The following is a 23,039-nucleotide window of genomic DNA, read 5'->3' as shown; positions in this document are numbered from 1 at the left end:
GTGATTTACATAAATGATACACAAACATAAGTGATTTGGAGTTTCCAGTTTTAATTCACACCATTTATGGTTTTCTTTTGGGTTTCTTTGATGAAACCAGTTTTAGTGCTGAAAAGCACAGAATAGTACAGAAAAGTACAATGGTATCCCTCTTCATTTAGGTTTGACAGGTATTTGTGATGCATGACTTGTTTTTTGGGGGGAAATGGTCTTTGTAGCATGAGAATTAAGGTGTGTTCACACTGGCAGTAATCAAGTTGCTTCAGGTAGCAGAATGTTCATCAGTTCATATGCATAACATTGGCCTATGTTACCTTAGCATCCTAGCTAAGATTAGCAACCGTTGAAACTTAGGAAAAAACTCAGGACAGTCGATGTTTAGGACCACCGCTGAGCCAGAGGAACTGCAGGAAGTCCAACCTTCACGTTAAAAGTAACCTCTTGAGACATTCAGCAACACTGCACAAACACACAGCACATCTAAACATGCATTTAACTAGGTGAAAATGCAAGAGCAGTGAACCACAGGGCTCAGGGCACATCTTGATCACGTTAACCAGACGCGGCAGTGCGTTTGCTTTGGAACATCAGCTGTGCTGCTGAGATGGCCAGAGAGCGGAGCAAATCAAAATATCCTTTAAATACAGAGCTGAACCCATATGGAAACAAGACTCCCATTGAAATGAGGACTTGGCTTTTCCAAGGTTTGCTGACCACTGGCCTTCGCACATGGAGGAAAGTGCAATCTCCATTCACAATGGACCACAGACTGGGTCACGTCCTGGGAGTCCAGACAAAAGATCACCAATGGATCTGAACCAAGAAGCCCGAGACCTAGCATCACGAGAATACGTCACCTCATCCAAAGTGTAGGGCACATTTGTTCTTATGATTTATGGGGACAGACGCTTATGATTTACGGGGTTGAAATTTTTCATAAAAGTGAATCTGCTGTTACTGGCTTTCCAATGTCAAGGGTTTGCCAATTATCCATGAAAATTAAGGCAACAAAAAGTTTGGGGTTCGTATGAAGGTTTTGTAAACTGTATCTTCTGCTCACCAAAGCTGCATTTACTTGATCAAAAATACAGAAAAAAAAAAAAATAGTATAGAAATAGTATTTCAATTTTAAAGAACCATTTTGGATGTGAATATATTTTAAAATATAATTTATTCCTGTGATCAAAGCTGAATTTTCAGCATTATTACTCGTCTTCGGAGTCACGTGATCCTTCAGAAATCATTCTAATATGCCGATTTGGTTCAAGAACATTTCATATTATAAATGAATAAACAATTATACAGGCAGTTTATGTCTCATAACATCCTTAATCAATTATGATAATGATACAGGTCATTTTATCTTAGAATTGTCCATACAACCTCTGCACTATATTGTAAGTCTTCTAAGGAAATATGACACATCTTCCTCTTTATCAAAGCACCAAAGTATCAATCTCCATTTCACATATGTAATGTCATGTTGGATTAAGACACAAGCGAGAATTTGCAGACAAATGATGTAAAATCTGTAAGAATCATGTATCTGAATGCAGAGTTTTGGTCGAAGGCAAGATCATCAGCGACTAAAGGCCGTGACACACCAAGCCGATGTAAAAAGTAGACAGACTGTTGTCGCCTCGTGTTGGCTGTGTCTGGGACAGAAATCTGCACTTGAACACACCAAAAAGACTATTGGAAACTACCAACTACAGGCGAGTTCTGCGTCTGCGTTTAAGGAAATGTCTGTCTACATCAGCAGGTATCAAGTGTCTATATTCAACATTCAGAAGGGGAAACTTAAACAAGGACTGCAGATATCACTGATCACTTTCTTCATTCAGGCGGCTCATGGAGTTAGGAAAATAAACAGCCTCTGTCTGTGCCCGACAGCGAGGGTGTGACTACATAAGACTTGATATTTCCCTCTATACCCTTAAATAGGGCATTATTTGAGGGAACAGACATCTGTAGTGGTGTCCGAAACCATAGTGGACGTTATCGAGTGCACTGATTCAATCCCACAATGCACCACAATGACAAGTGTACAACCGATGTACGCTCAACGGCTAAAGAATACCCATAATGCACTGCGAAGCTTGGGCCGAATGAATTCCCACGTCTCACTAGAAAAGGCGCTCGCAGCTGAATTATCAATCCATCCATTTTCCAAAACACTGGTCCAATGTGGATACAGCGTAATATCATACAAGTATAAATTCCTTTTGAATTGATTATTAAAGGGGCATTCCACCCATTTGAACATTGTTTTTTATTTAAAGTGGGTCATATATGTAGTCGAAATGTAAAATAAATTTTGAATTTGGTGCCTTCGTGACCGAGGAAAGACAAAAAATAACTTCAGGACGCATTTGTATGAAAGACAACAACTCCCACAATGCACCACATTGCACAGCTCCGCAAGCCACTCCCACTAATCCAGAAAGCGCATATCTGCCTATAAGAGAAATCACTCTTCCGTCTACAAGGCTAGCTACTACCAGAGCTTGAAATTCATTTCACATTCACACAAAATGTCTAGTTAGTTGGCGAACTCATATAGTGCATTACTCCTCATTTGTATTTCTTTCGAAAAGGTGAATTATTGCATGGTACCTGGATGTTCAGTCAGAACATATGCGGTGCGAAACTAGGATAGTTCTCAACACAAACGTCCGTGTCCTCGTCTGATTCAGAGATTTCGTCCAGGAGAAATTGTCATTGTTGAAATTCTTTGCCGCAGACGGACTCTATCTCTGTGTTCGTAGCTGCATTGTGAGATCACCGGCGCCACCGGTCCGCCCTAACTCGAGCCAGTCCGGGCTCCTCGTCCGCGGCAGGCAGGTCTTCTGCCTCGGCTGCTCTTCGCTATAATGCGGCTTGTAAAGGTAGCCACAAACACCTGATTCAAGCATCAGACTTCCGAAATCCTCTTCTTCTATATCATATTGAGCACTCTCCTCCGCTATTGTCATAACTGTACATCTGTATCCACAGAGCCTGTTAGCTTAGCTTCAAACAAGATGGAGGATATTGCTTTCAGTTTCAGAGAGTAAAGTCCAACCCACTGATCTGTAATAGGTCTGTAGCGTGAGCGGGTCCCGCCCCCTGGGAAAGGTGAGGAACTAGCGCTTGTAGTCTCAACAGAAATCCCCCCCTCTTACACTTCCTCCGACAATGACGCAAAATGACGATTTTTGCGTCATTGTGGGAGGAAGTGTAAGAGGTAAATAACGGATTTCTCCCGTCTCAGGGGAAAATGAGAGAGTGTTGCACGACCACTCAATAGTATGACTGGGTTTCTAACAATGCAAAGCTTAATGCAAATGGGTGGAGTGTCCCTTTAAATTGTTTAAGGTTTATACATGACAGAGTTCAAGATAAATCTTTTCATTACTACTAGAGCTGCCAGTTTGCTAAGTTTAAGACGAAGCAAGCACAAACTACGCCCTTCCGCTGCACTCAGTGTCCGAATTCACTCACTCGTTTTCATTCACTCCAAGTGGACTATATTAGTGGAGTAAATTTAGGGAATAGTGAATGAGGGTATAGTGGGGAACACAGCCACAGAATATAGTGCACAAGTCACATGGACTACTGGCATGGTGCTTTCTTGCCATTTTTGGAGCTTGACAGCAGTGGTTTATGGACCATGATCTGTCATTGTATGGAAAAGAGCTGTGTGAATAATCTTAATTTTAATCTTTGGAGGTGTATAACATCAAGAGGGTGAGACTGAATCTATTCCTTTATGGCCAAGGGGGAAACTCTTATCATAATTTCACTATTGTGCTCAATCTAGGACACACTTTATGATATTTTCAAAATCTGTCCCAGCCGCATAAATGTGAACGAATGGAAGGGATAAAAACACTTTCCACATTATATCATCTAAGCTGCTGGTCTGGCAGGGGCAAACTGGCCATTTTGTTTATCCTTTAAATGAACGTCTATTACATTTACTGACCAGTTCCAGACACCAGAGGGGAATAAAAAAGAAAACACACTGCTTTCAATTTAACTGCAATTTCAGATGATTCCCTGTGTCAACAAGCAACATGCATATATATAGACCTCAGAGTTGTTGATTAGCAGCGCTGCGGATCATCCAGAGAAAGTAACAGGAAACCGAAAACAACATGTTCCAGATACGCTTTGTTTGAGTGACCACAGACAGGAGCCGTGTTCATACGTGCGGGCACGACTGATGAATATGTATGAGGCAGACTCAGCCAGTTGTGTGTCACTGGAATACTGTGCTGAGGATATATTTCTGCTTCTGGTAAGGGATGATCAGGCGGTTTAAGTCCAAGGATGAAGAGGAAGGTATAAATGACGACAGCTATTATTAAACATAAGCCAAAAACTCAATACAGTGTGCCATACCGGACAAAGATGGACTAAATAATGAACACCTGCGATGATTAAATGAATATCCATGGTAAATGATTATGACGTGAAAAGGAGAAAAAGAAACAGGTGATTAAGCAGATTGAAAACGAAAAGCATAACTGCGACACTACACTTCATCAAATCATGATATGGACTAATATCTGAATATTATAGCACAAAAAGACTGCCATTTAATATGTGTATGTGTGTGAGTGTGTGTGAGTGTGAGTGTGAGTGTGAGTGTGTGTGTGTGTGTGTGTGTGTGTGTGTGTGTGTGTGTGTGTGAGAGGGAGAGAGAGAGAGAGAGAGAGAGAGAGAGAGAGAGAGAGAGAGTGTGTGTCATCTCTAGAAAATGACTCCATTTGCAATAAAAAGAAATCCATTGTTGAGAAGGTCTGGGAAGTGTAGGATGACGAGTACGAGAGCATGAGCAGTCTAGACTTTCGGCAAGCTGAAATTACAGATCCTGGCCGTTTCTGAGACGACATACATTTAGTGTGAGCCGTCAGTAAAACTTCAAACAGCACAGGCCGTAAGAGCGACTGCGAAACAGCTTCAACTTCAGCTCGCTACATTCACAACAACTTCAGACCCGAACGAAAAGAAGAAAGAAAGTACAGGCCAGGGCTCGAGGAGGAAGAAAATCAGGACCAAAGCTTCAGGAATGGAAGAAATAAGCTACAATTTCCATTTTTAAAACACAGATTATAAAGTGACAGGATTTATGGAGCTCCTCTCTGGCAAAGCACTTCAAGATCATATTAAATCTCAGATATGCATTCTCAAGACAGAAACCTCACACTCAATACTTTCAATGCACAGCAGATACTTGAAGAAAAGTATCTAAACCCACATTTAAAAAATAAAAATAAAAATGCATCAAATATTTTGTCAAAACTAAATGCAACTGCATTTAAAAAAAAGGCTAGTCCCGTCCATCATAAAATCTGATTGGTCGCAAGTGACTCAACACAGCTCTATATTAAACATCACATATGATTGGCTAGATCACGCAGCTGTTTAATGGACAGTGTGGACAGTATTTGTTGTTTTGAATTTAATTTATGCTAAATTACAAAATAAATAAATAGTCATTGCATCCAGGAAAAATTTAATAACTGTATTTCACTGCTTTTTTTATTTATTTGAGAAGATTTGGGTGAAAACAACATCACAATACAACGTATTAATGGTGCTACAATAGGCTTGATTCTCTCTTTATGCAAAACAATTTCTCACTTTTTCTTTTTGATTTGTGTGGCACAAGTATTTCTTCCTGTGATTTATCCACCAGGTATTCATCAGTCATCATTAATCATAGTCTAGCAAAAAATGAAATCACAAATCCAAAAGGCTCTGGAGATCACCCAGTGATTTCTAAAGCTTGTGAAGAGTCCTAAAGTTAAAACTGAAACTCTTCTTGGGACATCTAGTGGGGTTAATGGGTATTTGTGTCACATACTAATGTTCAAAGGTTTAGGGTCAGTAAGACTCAAAAAGAAATTAATACTTGTATTCTTCACACACACACTCTGGGGACATCAAAGACGTATTTTACATCTTGTGAAAAGGGTATTATACCACACCTTTAATACGATCTTAAATTAAATGTCATAATTTGCTCCAAAGCTTCTTTTTTGCTCTGCCTCAATTCACTAAAGGTGAATGAAGCATATTCAGCATTTCAGTAAAAATGACAGTGAATGAGGACTGTGAATGAACACCAAAATGACACAGAAAGACAAAATATCATAACATTGGTCTGTATATGTGCCATATTTCAATTCTTCTGTAAACACACAAACACTGTGTGAGGATGTAAGTGGTACAGAATTTGGTGCACTTTTTAATCTTATTCACAGAGACATTACTCATACACATTCAAGTCAAATGAACAAACATGGAGCAAAACAAGCTTTGTTTTGTGCCTTTATACTTTTTTATAAGTGCATTTTACATTGATCATAAACCTTCAAATATTGGCCTGTGTTTTACGCCTCTCTTTATTTACTGGAATAGTCAATGTGTTCATCTGTTGGTCCCACAACAACAACAAACACATTGAGCTTTCAGAGATCTGAGTGTTTGTTTGCTTCTCTCAGTGAAGCTCGATGCACATCTGGATTCAAAATGTTTCTGCTCTGCGCTTTGATATTGATAATTATTGAAGTTAATAGAATTCTTGGGTCATAAACAAACCATGCTCTTCATTTGCTTCAGTTGTTCCCTTTTATTGCAAATTGTGTAATTACAAAGTCACTCTCTACACTGCTACCAAATAATGGCACACGATTTACAACGGCCCCAAAAGCACTGAGCGCTTGACATATGAATGTCTCTGCATTACATTAGCAAACCAAATGGTATTTATTGTAAAGACAGCAAAAAACAGACTTTTAAACAAAGTTTAGACGGTTTAGAATAAAACAGCAGCTATTGTTGTGTGACTGATTGTAAGCAGATCACGTCTACAGTGAATGTGATGAAATACACCTGCGTACACCAGAAACATGAAGATTGAAAACATTGTGCAGCATTTGAGACATGCAGACACTCGATTCGATAATGTGAATCTAATGTGATGCCCGTGTGCAACATCCAAACACTGTTACAGCACGTATGTGGAGCCAATAAAGGAGATAAGGTACCAATTGATAGGGCAAAGTAAAAAAAAAATAATAATTCTCCCATGCGGTTTCTGACCAGAACGGTGAACAGTGTGTGTAGTGCTTTACTGTAAACAGAAACACACTAATGAGTTTCATGGAGGCAGTTTAATGGGTTTAATGTTTATTTAAGAACCTGCTTTCCAACAAACAACCCATGAGAATCTACATCTCCCTGATCACACGGCCAAAACAATCTACCGCAAAGATTCAATAAGACATGCTACTCTATTACACTGCTCCTGCCAGAACAATTACTGTCTAGATCAGTTCTATTTGGGAGATTATCATACAGTGAAAAGCACCACCATAAAGCAATATTACAACTCTAATTTGATAGATATTTACTCATGACTCGGGGTGGGAATCACAGGGTGCCTCACGATACGATACAATGCATGGCAGGCTCACGGTATCGATAACAACATGATACAGCAATTCTGCGATAATCGATATATTGCTAGACAATCCTATGATGATACATCACAATATCTGTCTAACTATGAAAACAAAAGGCCTGTGAAAAGGTTAAGAGCAGGTTTTTTCTCTTTATTAAAGTCCAAACTGTTAGAAAAGAGCACAAAAAGTTTTCCACTCTGTTAATTAAATTGAACATTTTAAGTAAATTAATACTCAAATTAATATTTGTAAATTAAGTAAATTAATATTCCTTTTATAAGCTTAAACTTTGCTAAAAGAGTGCAAACGGACACATTTACCTGCTTATCAACTTGTTTTATTAACCTGGTACATTTCAAAATTCACCAGCCTCTTTTATTTAAACCTGGGAATAGTGTTGTCAAAGGTACCAACTTGCGTATTTTAAAATTGTAAAAATGTGACGACATCAGCATTTCCCTCTGGCATTTTGAGCGGATTCTTAAACACCTCTGATTGGCCATTGTGTTCGCACGTCTGTGACTAGCCTAAGAAAAAGAGGTTTTTAACGGGATGATGGACAGCAGTGCAAGTAAGTAAGAGATGCCCAAACCCTGTTTAAGTTCAAATCTGGATGCACTTCGGCTTTTAAACCATTGATGGGACAAACATGCTGTAAATAGACATCTTTGACGCTCCTCACGGATCGCTTACACAGATACACAAGTGAGCAGGCGTCTCTCAGTAGATATATTCAGGATCAAACACTCCTGTGTGTATCTGTGTAAGCACTCGGTGAACAAAGCGCCCAGGGAAATTAAAATATCCATATTTGGCACCAGCATATCAATTCTCGTATCGCACGGAGAAGGACAACAATATAAATCGCACTCTCGATATTTTGCCCCACCCCTACTCATGACATTACAGGTTTGTGATAGGCCTTTCAATTTTAAACTCTAGTTTGTAGGTGCTGTTGTTCAGTGTTCAGTCATTTTTAACCAAAAACATTTTTTTACTTCATCGGAAACGGTACGAGACTTGGTAAAGGTGTTGGAACTGGCTATGTGAACACAAAAAATCATGGACATGATTCGAGAAGGTTAAATGGTCCTTAAAAAAAGTGACACTTGTATGGTTAGCGGTCAAAAATTAGCGCATTGGAAACGATTGGGAAGCGGATTACATCTAGTGGAAACTTTTGGTACTGCGCCCAAACAAAATCTCACTGAACACTTCAAATTTGAAGATTTCAATAATCTACCAAGTGTCTTCTTTAAAAAGAGACCAAACTTAAGCCTGTGCCCTAAAGCATTCAAGATTTACCACAGTTGGAAATTTCATTTTCAGGTCTACGCAAAAAAAAGTGATTAACAGGCAATAAATGGATCATAACTATAATTTAGTAGCATAAAATCCCCTAAAAATACAAAATATTAAATACAAAACATTATCAAACTAAAATACAGTACATTAATTTCAGTGAAAAAAGCAACAACTCATTATTAGCTGAATGTCTTGCCCTATATAAAAGTATAAACAGGAATGATACTTCTAAGGTACTTCTTTGTCCTTTTTAAAGGTCAAAAGCCTGAATAACCTTTCACTTTCATTGTTTAGAAAACAGCAGCTTCCAGAAAATATCTCCTTCTGTGCTTCATGAAAGAGGGTCACACAGCTTGTATGGCAAATACATGACGATTTTTCATTTGGGGTAAACCATCCCATTAAGAGGAAATAACTCTTCAAATGTGTGCGTTCACATCATACCTTGCAAATGGTCTCTTTGTCCCAAGGCAAAATGGTCTGAAGGTCGATGAGCTCACAGGAGACACCCAGCTTTTCCTGTGCCATGGCAGCCACTTCCCTCATCACATGTACCTGTAACCCAAAGGTCAAAGGTTAACGCGCAGTTTACGCTAAGGCCATGTGTCCACCAAAGCATTTTTTCACGCGGCTGGCGTATTTTTTTTCAATTTCAATTGTTTTAATTGGCACGACGTAGGGTCTCGTGGGGATTCGTAAACGACAACGGGCGTTGGGACGCAAAATTCGATCGTATCATCTCGTATAGTGTGCCATAGTGGGGGACAGCCGACGTCGCGTCTGCTTCACGACACCACGATGAAAGACTAGCATGTTCAATTTTTTTTTCCGGTCCTCTATGACGGGTTGCGTGAGTGAGTGAGTGAGTGAGTGAGTGAGTGAGTACGATTGATTGAGTGAGTGAGTGAGTGAGTGAGTGTATGATTGAGTGAGTGAGTGAGTGAGTGAGTGAGTGAGTGAGTGAGTGAGTGAGTATGATTGAGTGAGTGAGTGAGTGTGTGTATGATTGAGTGAGTGAGTGAGTGAGTGAGTCTGAGTGAGTGAGTGAGCGAGTATGATTGAGTGAGTGGTGAGTGAGTGAGTGAGTGAGTGAGTGTGTGTGTGTGTGTGTGTGTGTGTGTGTGTGAGTGAGTGAGTGAGTGAGTGAGTGAGAGTCTGTACGATTGAGTGAGTGAGTGAGTGAGTACGATTGAGTGAGTGAGTGAGTGAGTGAGTCTGAGTGAGTGAGTGAGTGAGATTGAGTGAGTCTGAGTGAGTGAGTGAGCGAGTGAGAGTGTGTACGAGTGAGTGAGTGAGTGAGTGAGTGAGTGAGTGAGTGAGTGAGTGAGTGAGTGAGTGAGTGAGTGTGTACGATTGAGTGAGTGAGTGAGTGAGTGAGAGTGTGTACGATTGAGTGAGTGAGTGAGTGAGTGAGTGAGAGTGTGTACGATTGAGTGAGTGAGTGAGTGTGTACGATTGAGTGAATGAGTGAGTGAGTGAGTGAGTGAGTGAGTGAGTGTGTTTGTGTGTGAGAGCGTGTGTGTATATGTGCTAGTAAATGTGTGCATGTGAGACGGCACACAATGACTGGTCGGAAAGCAACGTGTAGTCTGACATGCTTCTTGTCCACAACACGACAAGATTTTAGGAGTCAAAATCGCGTAATCTGACACAGTGACTATCGTAACAGACAAAAAAATATTGTAATCTGACCCAGGCATTACAGGTCGCCGAGAGTTGAAGAATGTTCAACTCTGGGTAAAACACATCGCTCATCACTGTCACTTTTTACCCAACCGTCCAATCACAGTGGAGGAGGGGCGGGACTACTACCACACCGACCAACCGCAATGTGAGGTTATGTTTGTGTTCAGACGGCGTGACAGCTAATAATTAATAATAATAATATTTCATTCATCTCCCAGTCCTAGTTTGTGCTGCTCATGCATATAGTCTCGGTGGGATGAATGAACAGAAAAAAGAACAGTATCGTCCATTAGAAACAAGCCCTGATTTCTCTGCGCTTCGTCATGAGGAACATCAGTCATTCAGCAGGATAAGCCTGTGGAGTGTCTGAGCTGAGCTTCAGGACACCCAGAGAGCTTTTGAAATCATGATCTGATGGTGTAGTTGATGTATCTGATAAGTTCTTACAAGCCTACCTGTGTTCCCCAGGCCACCAGCGTGAGATCGCTGCCCTCCTGCAGGACCTCGGCCTGGGAGAGAGGGATGCGATAGGCTTCTGTGGGAACCTGCTCCACTGCAGAACACAATCACAGATTACACATCACCACACATTCACCCTGTAAAGCCGGACATATGGAAATTATTTACTGAACTTTAAGACAAAACATATAATAAAAAAAGGATAATAAAAATCGGAAGAAGAAAAAACAAAATTGCATGTATGTATTTTTTGTTTAGTATCATATTTGATACATCAGGCTTTAATGGCTCATATAGTAGGACACAGTGAGAATATTGAGATCATACTAGAGGAGCAAAAACATCAGTTTTATTCAGAGACCCAAACTGAGCAAAAACATGAAATGTGGAACAGATGCTGATATTTATACGGCCAAAAAAAATTATAATTCTGATAGCTTGTAATGTAAATCAATAAGATCTTGTTGATGTATGGATAACCAAGTGTTCATTTTGAAATATTACTACTAACATTATAATAGTTATTCTTATGTTTCCTTTTTTTATTAAATTAGTAAAGATTTCAAAGCAAAAAGATGAGCTGAAGCTGGACGTTTTTACAATTATACTAAAGCGCTTTTTATTTGCTAAAAAAGTATAAACTGTATCAGTCAGACGACAGAAGGCATGAAGTAGATTGTGTGCGACAGGTTTTTCAGCAAAGTTTGATCATTTAGAGATATTTGCGTATTAAATGTGATACGATTGACTTTATAGGGTTGAGATTAAATCCATAAACTGCGGAGAAAACCATTATATTGGTGGAATAAAAGTCTGAGAACATATCTTGAAGGACAAGGGGGAAAAAATGGTTGTATGATGTTCAGTGAAACCCGTCTATTCAGATCATAACCACCCGTCCCTCAGTCTTCAGCTTCTCTAGACGGAAACACTGCAGTGGTCTTCTCGCTGGCAGAACGGGCTGAGATGAATGGGCCAATGGGCAGAGGAAAAGAGTTGATGAGAGGGTGAATATGGGATCTGTTCATACTTGCAGTACATAAAAAGCAAGGAATAAGCTTTTCTGCCTATTCTTTGGTGCCGGATATATATATATATATTTTTTTTTATTTGGATGGGACAGTGCATATTAAGGCGAGACACTACAGGTGAATTGGGTAAAAATTTTAACTAGCAGATATCACCATGAAACTTTTCCAGTTGATTACCTACATTAAGATGAGAAAAAAAATGTATAACAAGTTTTCTGTAATTTAATGTTTAAATATGCAAATTAGGCAATATCAAATTAAATATGCGCTAATTTGCATATATTTAAAAAAACGAAATCTGAGTATTGGATAAAGCCAGGTTAAAAATGATTTTGTTCATTGTGTTCACATATTAGATGGGAAAAAAATTAGAGGGATTTATGGATATCTACTTTTGTTATCCTGTAAATCAGAATATACTGTCAATAGCCTTAAAAAATTATTTTCGCCATGTTTTTTGGAATAAAATGTTATATAAATCAGGCTAGGAATAATATATTTACAAATCCCTCTGTAAATGTCTTCATAATATAACTAGGTACAAGACTGGAAAGTTTGGTGTATATCGGTGCTACTGAAGTGGAGATTTCGGACTTGGGAGTGTGAGAGAAAAGTCATTTTGAGAAAACGGGCTTTAAAGATTTATCATCAGCCAATGAGATTGCGCATTCAGCCCTTTTACTTTCACGATTGGTTGCTGTTAAAAGGAAATGACCATATTTGGATCCGACAGCATTGCACAGGAGAGAGAGAGAGCTTTCCAGCGGTGTGTGTGATGACAGGAAGACAGCGATCACGGAGCGGCGGGATGATTAAGAACGCCAACTTTTGTTGAATTTATGAGAAATCTACAGATGCAAACAGACAAAGTGTAGTAAAATAAAGACCTAAATGTGTATTTCTGACTTTTTTTCACCACAAGTCTGAAAGAAGACATGTTATTGAAGACAAATATCCAAAAATCTCAAAACTGACCAGTAAAAAAAACCTGATGTTTTTGCCTGCCGTGTCTCGCCTTAATGAACGTACAACAGAAATTGACGCAAATACGCCGGATTGAGCACAATGCTAATTTCCATCCGTAGTCCCAGACATAGAGAGAAAAAAGAAGAATTCACACATATAGAAACAAAGGATAGATGTGTAAGTTGAGTTTTGCAAGGCTGGAAGAAACACGATAACTAGCTAAAGAAAGGTAGTCGTCTCACCTGACAGCAAGAGTGCAGAAAGAGCTTTCCACAGCGCTCATATCTCATGATGAGGTTTTGTTTTTGATTCATGCTGAATTATCTTTATGGCTAAATTATGTTTAATTAGAGCCATTTTCCTCATCCCCGTTTATATGCTCATTGAAGTCATTGTCTGTGTCGCCTTCTGGGAAATCTTGCCGCTTTTGACAATGAGGTTTAAAGTAATTTGGTTGAAAATTGCTGAAGTTGACTTTGGTTGGTTAGGACTGTACTTTTGCTCGGAATTAGAAACAGAGGCTTGTGGAAAAATTCCACATGATTTACCAGTATGTGTCTATTTTCCGCTTGTACTTTAAGCAAAACTTTGGAAAAACAGGAAGAGCTAAGACTGAGCGCATGTACTTTGGAAGAAGCATTCCAGTTCCTTTATTATTAAAAGTGGAAGACTTTAAAAAGTACTTTACTTTTTTGGCAATGCAACTCTTTTTGAAAACCTACTAGCTTAGAATTATTCTTAGCATTGCTTCAACAGCAGTTCAGTTCATGATCTTTATATAAAGGAAGACGGTGCCCTCCGATTACTTATGAATAAGAGAAAGTGCAACACCCAGTATGGCAAAAAAGCCCCGCCTTCTAAATGAAAGAGCCAATCGTGGATTAGTAAAGTCATCGCATCACTGCAGTTGCCGTTAGAAGCTCCGGTTGCTATAGAAACAGCCAGTGTTCTGAGACATAGGACCGCGCATGCGCAATAACTGTCCAGGCTGACAATTTTGACATCGATACCATGAGGAAAACCTGCCATATAGATATTTATATTTATATATCTCAATTTAGCAGCCGGTATATTAGGCTGCTGTCACTTTAAGAGCGGACTTACGGATCCATTATACTGTTTTATATAGACAGAGTGAGTGAGTGAGTGAGTGAGTGAGTGAGTGAGTGAGTGAGTGAGTGAGTGAGTGAGTGAGTGAGTGAGTGAGTGAGTGAGTGAGTGAGTGAGTGAGTGAGAGAGAGAGAGAGAAGCTGGTATTGTGTACCTAGTCTCAGCCTCAGACGTCACGCCCACGGAACGTTGGCTAAACGTCTGATGCATATGGTACACTTAACTGGAAACACTTCAGGAATGTCGAAGTCGTCATCTGATTGGTTGAATTTGATCGGATTTCCGGGGGCGCGAGTGTCGCGTTCATTTTCGGTCAGCCGGGAAACAAAGCGCAGACGTGTGATTGCGGAAGAAAAACTGTTGTGTTTACATGAGTGACAATGAGCATTTATCAAGATCAGCTAAACGTAGGATTCTCAAAAGTATACGGGCACGAACAGATCAATGACTTACTGCTTGTTTTCTTCTCCTTCTTTGATTTTCTATGCTGACTGACTTGTTGCACGCCGGTCTGTTGTTGTGGGGAAATATCCACGCCCCGAAACGTGACGCTGAATGAAACGAACTGTAATTGGTTGTTTGACATGTCGGTCAAACGGCCTTATGGGCGGGCCTTGACCAAAGAAAGCTGCTATGAATTCCAGACCTTCAGCCGTCAGTCTGAAGGTCTGGCTACGCGAGACTACTGTGAACCCTGCAGAAGATTTTCAGATATTTCAGTATCGATATGAGTGTGTGTGTATATATATATATATATATTATATATTATATATATATATATATATATATATATATATATATATATATATATATATATATATATATATATATATATATATATATATATATATATATATATATGAAAACTACATTGTACTTTTATACTACTACTAGTATTATTTCAGAAGCCTTTTTAAAATAATTTAAAAATGTATATTATATAAAATTCAACCCGCCTGAGTTGGTGGGTGTTAATGTCAAACCCTGCTAGTATGTATAATTACAATGTAACGTCGCTACGGCTGCTATTAGCTGCATGTAGGACTGCAACACGAGCAGCGCCGCTTACCCAGTCCAAGGCTCAGCTGCGAAGAACAAATGAATTCACTTTCTACCGACAGTGACTCCAATGTTTATTCACAGCCCGTTTCTTGACTCCAACATCAACATGATTCTTGCAGCCAAAAAAATAAATAAATAAATGCTATGCATCACACTCGATTTAAATATTTAAAAAAGGGCTGATCGCTATTGATCGCAGTGATGGTCTGACAGCTGGAGCGGCTCAGGCGGAGCAGTGATTTGTGGTTAGGGGGTTTTACCCAAGGTTTCCCGTGATTGATGAAGTCGAGTAAAAGTGCATCACTAATGGTCCAGTGGTAGGTTGTTGGACGCCCGATTTGTGTTTCCAGCTGACACACACTCTATCATTTAAAAATACTGCTGGATTTAATGGGAAAACCGCTCTTTAATAAAAACCTAATTCAGAGATGGAGAATGAATATAATTTTCCCTAAGATATCTGACGTGTAGATAACTGCATGCTTGCAGTGTAGACAGCAGTGTTGACTATAATAGGTGTGTACTGACAATGGTGAAACTCTCTAAACATGCTACATGCTAAAAGCCTTAAGAGCACCTTAGCAACCACACAGCCACATATTAAATGCCTTAAGAACACCTTAGCAACCACACAGCCTTAAGAACACCTTAGCAACCACACAGCCACATGCTAAAAGCCTTAAGAACACCTTAGCAACCACACAGCCACATGCTAAAAGCCTTAAGAACACCTTAGCAACCACACAGCCAAATGCTAAAAGCCTTAAGAACACCTTAGCAACCACACAGCCTTAAGAACACCTTAGCAACCACACAGCCACATGCTAAAAGCCTTAAGAACACCTTAACAACCACACAGCCACATATTAAATGCCTTAAGAACACCTTAGCAACCACACAGCCTTAAGAACACCTTAGCAACCACACAGCCACATGCTAAAAGCCTTAAGAACACCTTAGCAACCACACAGCCACATGCTAAAAGCCTTAAGAACACCTTAGCAACCACATGCTAAAAGCCTTAAGAGCACCCTAGCAACCACACAGCCTTAAGAACACCTTAGCAACCATACAGCCACATGCTAAAAGCCTTAAGAACACCTTAGCAACCACACAGCCACATGCTAAAAGCCTTAAGTACACCTTAGCAACCACACAGCCTTAAGAACACCTTAGCAACCACATGCTAAAAGCCTTAAGAACACCTTAGCAACCACACAGCAACACCCTAGTACTGCAGAGGGACGATTTACAAAGCACTAACATGTGCTTCAGAAACTTCAATCGAATATTACATAGAAGGTGATGTGAACTTCTAAATACCATGTAATAAATCAAAACCATATTTAAGGCCAACTAAACTTGCATGAGTTACAATATATGACATTAATTTCAATGTTGGCAATAATGTCTGATTAAAAAAAAAGACAAGTTGGAAATTGGAAAATTCCACATTACCATCAGGTAAACATGATGTTTTTCAAATCAAGATTTATATAAACTGACTGGCTGAATGATTTATTCCTTTCGTGTAAGAATAACTGCATGAAAAAAGAAAAGCCCCGCTCTAAAATTAAAACCAAATAATAATAAAGAGCCAAAGATCCTAAAACAAGCTCAAATGTTCAGTCAGGAAATTAAAGTCATTCAACAAAATTCTTGAGAGACAGGTTTGAGAGTGAACCAGAAGACAGACAGAGAGCAGATCTAAACCGAGGCTTCGGGAGATTAATATGCACTATAATCCTCATGGAAAAAAAAACACATGCATCGACTTCCTTAAAACTGCAGGAAAAATGTCCTTTTCCACTCTTTATTTCATTATTTGACCATTACTTTGGACATGAGGACTGTGTCGTTTAGAGCCACACTTACTTGTGCTTTAAACTACACCAAATATTCTCCTCCTAACCAGTGGCTGAGAGTGTAGTTGGTAAGCTCTGGCTGTGGTTAGATGAACCCCAGATGCTGTAACTACATAATTATGTGGGAGAAAAGACTATCTATTCCAAAGTAACCCTGTATTTTCAACAAAATGTTTTCATATGCAATATATAAAAAAAACAGCGAATATTGCATTGTATTATGACAGATGTGTTCTGGAGGTTCTTCTCCTTGACATTACAGATCAGGATTGTGACTAGTGAAGAACTGAGACTGTGCTTTCATCAGCCAATAAGTGTTTTAAAGGGATACTTCACCGATTAGCATTAAGCTTTGTATCAGTAGAAATCCGGTAGTATTTGATGCTTCCCTCCCTCATATCCCCCTGAGACGAGAGATTTCTGTATTGTGTGTCTGGAAAAAACCTCTGATGTTGCAAAAATGGTCATTCAGCTCATCAGAAGCTCTTCTGTCCAGAGGCGAGAGACTCCAGCCAGTAGGAGGAGCTCGTCCTGCACGTCTTCAACCCGCCCATAGGGGGATCTCACGATAAAACGGCGCCTGTTCAGTTTCGAGTCGACTAGTAGCCTAGTTGTATCATTTCTCCCGATACTGCCCTCTGTAACCGGTAGGCGTGGCTTGGGAGTGTCCTCGTAGGGCAGCGAAGCAAGTGCATTCTGGGAGTTGTTGTCTTTCATCCACATGAGCCAAAAACACATTTTCTGGCTTTGCTCAGTCTAGAAGGCACCAACTTCTAAAATAATTTCACATTTCTACTACATAAATGACCCAATTTAAATACACATTCATCTTTCCAGCGGTGAAATATCCCTTTAATAATGTCACTTTCTTGATCCTAAGTCTTCAGAGTAATTAGTCACATGATGAATGAGCAAAAAGATTGTAGCACAAGAGCAATTCAGGTTTACTTATTCAATCAACCAGTTCTTTATTTAAACAAGCAGGGACGGTCCAAAAAGTGTGTGGCACTTCATTCACGATAGAGGCGGCTGGAGTTATGAGGTTTGACCAGCAGTTTGAGGATCTCATGGAGTTATGAGGTTTGGTCACAAGCTCTTTTTAATACTTTTCAGTGGTTAAAAATCGGGCTGTGAAATGATTAATCGCATCCAAAATAAAAGTTTGTGTTTACATAATATATGTGTGTGTACTGTGCATAATTATTTTGTACACATGCATGTATATATTTAAGAAAAAATTGATATATATAAAATATTTATATTTATTTATATTACTATATATATATATATATATATATATATATATATATATATATATATATATATATATATATATATATATATATATATATATATATATATATATATATATATATATATATATATATATATATATATATATATATATATATATATATATATAGGCTATATATATAAGCAACTATTTCTTAAATATATGCATGTATGTATATTTATACATACAAAATAATTATACACAGTACACACACATATATTATGTAAGCACAAACTTTTATTTTGGATGCGATTAATCGTGTCACAGCTCTAGTTAAAGATTGCGACATAAAGATGTAAAAGGTGATCAACAGTTTGATGTATGAAAACAATAACAAGCTCCTCTCACCTGCTGCTCTGTACAGGATCTTAGGCTCAAAGAAGATGCATGGGTTATTATCTTCAATGCAGGACAGAAGAAGACCCTTGGCCTGGACCGGACCTCTCGGCACAACAATCTAACAGAGAAAAAAAATGATAATATTTGTTTTATTAAAGAGAGAGAGAAAAAAAAAGTGAAACAAAAACAAAAATTGGTACATTTATAAAGGACACACACTTGATCAAAAGGCATTGCCGCGTCTCAAAACTGGGTTCATTTTAAAGATGACTAAACTGAGTAGACCATTACAGATGAAGACTCTATAAGATTGGGTGCATACCAATAAAGATTTGTGTTGCGATGAGAATCAAACTGTGAAGAGTGAGGAGCAGCGGTGAGGTTAAATCAGCTCTGACACTCTGTGTGTCGGCTCATTAAATGTCAAGTCTGTGGTCATGTGACTGATCCAGATGATGCCGGTGCAGGTCACTTCATAGTGAGTCACGCATCGATCTGCTATGATCGTGATTCATACTGCTATTTCCTGAGGGTTTTGATGTAGCGTGAAAAATCTGTGTTGCATTGCGGGTGAGATGAGTAAAGAGCGTTCCTGTATAATCCATCACAGACCGGTGAGTTTATTATTATATTTATCACACCGATACATGGATCCTCCACAAGAACAAAGTCCTTCATAGTCTATGACAATCTCTGTGTTGATGCACTAGGTTTGAAACGTTGTACTGGTCGGGTCAAATCACACGGCCTCGTGCTTCAGCTTAAAGCCCATACAGAACGGTGTTATTTTAGTATTATTATAGACTATTTTTAATATTTTGAATAAGCTTTTATTTTTTTTACATTTTCATTTTCAATTAAAATTTTTTGTAAGTTTTAGTCATTTTAATGATTTCACTAGTTTGTTTGTTTTTACATTTCTATTTAGCTTTATTTTATCTTTACATTAGCTTGCACATTTTTCAGTTAATTGTCAAGGCAACATTTCCAATTTTAATTTTTTTTTATCTAATATTTATTTTATTTCAACAGTAATAGTTAGATAAAGGCACGGTTAGTAAGTTTCGCCACTAGAGGTCGCTTATTCAAAACAGATTCAGATTCAGATTGTTTTATTTAGTGCCATGTCAGCATTCAAGGCTATTCTCATGGCAAAAATTAAATAACAAAAAAACAAAAACAGCAAGTCATATTATACAAGATTTTTTAAATTAACATGATAAATCCAAAACCCTTTCAGGTATAATCTTACTAAATAAGTCCTTATTCAAAACGAAGGCGTAGTTTGATGACACTGTGAATGAGCGTGGGATCGTGCGAGTTGTCGTCTTCACCTCCACAGCCGATGGAAACATCCGACGGGACTCAAGGCAGAAATCATGTTCATGGTTCAATGTTTATTAATAAACATATTAAGCCGTGTTATGAAGCAGGGTGGGGCCGAGAGTCGGGGACATTTTACATTGGCGTTTTTATTATGCATACAGTGTGTGCAGAATTATTAGGCACGTTGATTTTCTGATCATATTTTATTTCCAGGAACATTTTGCCAATTCCAAACCATATTAAACTTAATAACTACTATTAATTTTCTATTTAATCATGTATAAGTGATATATAATTGTTCATGAAGGCTGGAAATGAAAAATGACTTATTTTCAGGTGTGCAGAATTATTAGGCAAGTTTTCTATTATAGATGAAATAAGCCAAAAAAGAGATTTAACAAAGACTGAAAAGTCAAAAAATATTAAATCCCCATGAGAAGAATGCAATACTAGAGATTGCAGTTAAAGCATGACCATTGGACAGTGAAATGCTCATCGGGTCATCAGGGTCAGACAAAAACAGGTGGAGAAGAAAAAACACATGTTAACTGCAAAAGAATGAAGAATTAAGGTGAAGAATAAAGTGTGAAACCATCAGGAACCCTTTAGTCTCCAGCACCACCATTTTCCAGAACTGCAACCTACCTGGAGTCTCCAGAAGAGCAAGGTGTCAGGGTCTCAGAGACTTGGGTTAGGCAAAGAATCCTAAAAAATAACCCCCTCTTAATAAGAGTCACAAGCTGAAGAGTAGTAAAATACATGAAGACTGTTTTTTTATAGGCTTTATAGACAGACAGATTGAGAGTGACTCTTGAAGGACCAGCACCACATCCTCTTCTACCACTGTTTGAAGAATTCATCTTCCAGAATACGTTTTAATACGTTTTGTGAGTTTATTTTTAGTCCATCTCTGCAAAACGGACTTCAGGGTAGGAGATGGACTAAAAATAAACTCACAAAACTCACAAAATTCTCCACCTGTTTTTGTCTGACCCTGCTGACCCAATGAGCATTTCACTGTCCAATGGTCATGCCTTAACTGTAATCTCTAGTATTGCATTAGTTTTGCATTCTTCTCATGGGGATTTAATAATTTTTGACTTTTCAGTCTTTGTTAAATCTCATTTTTGGCTTATTTTATCTGTAAAAGAAAACTTGCCTAATAATTCTGCACACCTGAAAATAAGACATTTTTCATTTCCAGCCTTCATGAACAATTATATATCACTTATACATGATTAAATAGAAAATTAATAGTAGTTATTAAGTTTAATATGGTTTGGAATTGGCAAAATGTTCCTGGAAATAAAATATGATCAGAAAATCAACGTGCCTAATAATTCTGCACACACTGTATATGCCACACGCGACCGTTGCCGCTCATTTCATCTTGGTGTTTATTTTTATTTTATGATTAAAGTTACGTTAAACAGCCGCCTCCTTCCCTGAACATGACCTTTGTTACAGTTACATTTGATCACTTAAATTCACATAATTTCATTTCATTCTAATGAAACAGCCACGAGTGCTGAATTACTACTCATTCAGATCACTTTATCTGACTAATTAAGATTGTGGGGTAACAGCGCTGTTTTCATGGTCAAAACAATCATACTAAAAATACATTTAAGTGTGTTGAAAGTTATGTTAATGTTACTCTGCTATGAGACACTTGTTGCACATCGCAGTGAGCTAGATTGATATTAGAATAAAACCAATAAAACAAGAGATTCAAACCATAAGACTAACTGTGTAGAGCTATAAAACAATGATTAGTTTTCTGTCGATAAAAGTATCAAAACAGTTGCTCACCTGTCTAATAAAACACAATCTATTAAAGTGTCTTTAAAATAGCTCATTTCCAATTAGCTCCTGCGTTTAAGGAAATAACTGTCTATGTCTGCAGGCATCAATTGTCTATATTTGTCGTTCAAAAAGGGAAACTGAAATTAGGACTCCAGATATATAAACCATAAACAAAGCAGCACTTGCTTAATTTGAATATCAATCACGCTGATCACTTTCATAGTTCCAGCCGGCTCATGTTATAAAAATATTAATGTATTGGAATGCTTAGGTAAGATCACATAAAACCTGAACAGCCTTCCTTCTGTACCGTCTTGATATCAGCGTGATCTCTCTCACCAATGGCCCTGACGCCGATTCAACATGCTGACGTGTGGATCACACCACAGAAACTGTTGGCTTGGCGCGTCATGGCCCTAACACAACCCATTAACTGACTGAATACAAGATTTTCAGTGCTTTGGTTTTTGTTTTTATTAATATTCAAGCATCACAGACAATGGCAGACAGGCAGCTCTGGCATAATGTCAATAACACTTCTACAAATTACTCAGTTTCTTTACAGTTATTGAGGTAAACATGCCTAAATTACCGAAAAAATGTGACCGGTACGCAACCCTAGTCATGCCAATAATTGATTAGATTTTCAGTGGTTTGGTTTAGATTGATTTAAAAGTGCACAAATAAATATTATATAAAGCATATAAAAGACAAATTTAGAGAAAAATGTGCTTAACTGTCATGAAAAAAGCATCAAGAGTCAAATAATGCAAAACATCTCAATGGCCCTAAAAACAGGCTTAATTTTCTGTTATAAAACTATGATTTCTTAGTGCGATTCACCTTGATTCCAGGGCAGTGTGCGAAGAAGGCCTCTGGACTCTGGGAGTGATAGAGTGAGCCGTGACCCACACAGCCCCACGGAGATCTGATGGTCAGCTTCCCACAGTCAAACATGTTCCCAGAACGGTACCGGTACTTGGCCGCTTCATTCACGATCTTCAACAGCATAAAAAAAAAAAATAGACACAGAAAAAGGGATTAACATTTACAACTCACATCTGTGTGCAAGACAAGACGGGCTCCGCAACACTAACGTGGTCACATCCAAAGCTCCGCTCATAAAATGCTTTAGTTTAAAAGGCGATTTTTCCTGCCGTCGTCGCCAAAGCTTTTTAAAATAAACAAAGCGTGGAGCCAGGAAATTCTCTTACAATGCTCGACAACAATTGACTGGAAGGAACAATGTAAATGAGGGTTTTACAGACTCTAATGGTGGCATAATGGTATGATAATAAAGAGAATAAAGCATTTGGAAGAGCTTCCAGCAATA

At 38.4% G+C, this 23,039-nt stretch overlaps 1 protein-coding gene across 1 annotated transcript in view; it reads right to left on the bottom strand.

Annotated features, from left to right (window-relative positions):
* The window catches only part of bckdhb (branched chain keto acid dehydrogenase E1 subunit beta), a 74,715-nt gene that overhangs the window by 35,983 nt on the left and 15,693 nt on the right, over nucleotides 1–23,039 (bottom strand). The window contains exons 5-8 of the mRNA XM_081389378.1: nucleotides 22,550–22,705; nucleotides 18,584–18,692; nucleotides 10,904–11,001; nucleotides 9,207–9,317 (exon numbers count right to left, since the gene is read on the bottom strand). Coding sequence (XP_081245504.1) covers nucleotides 9,207–9,317; nucleotides 10,904–11,001; nucleotides 18,584–18,692; nucleotides 22,550–22,705 — 474 coding nt within the window. The remainder of the gene's footprint in view (nucleotides 1–9,206; nucleotides 9,318–10,903; nucleotides 11,002–18,583; nucleotides 18,693–22,549; nucleotides 22,706–23,039) is intronic.

This window comes from Scardinius erythrophthalmus (genome assembly GCF_964197995.2).
Source record: "Scardinius erythrophthalmus genome assembly, chromosome: 16".
Lineage (NCBI taxonomy): Eukaryota > Metazoa > Chordata > Actinopteri > Cypriniformes > Leuciscidae > Scardinius > Scardinius erythrophthalmus.
The sequence above is the reverse complement of the archived record's forward strand: the minus strand, read 5'-3'. Positions and strand labels throughout refer to the sequence as shown.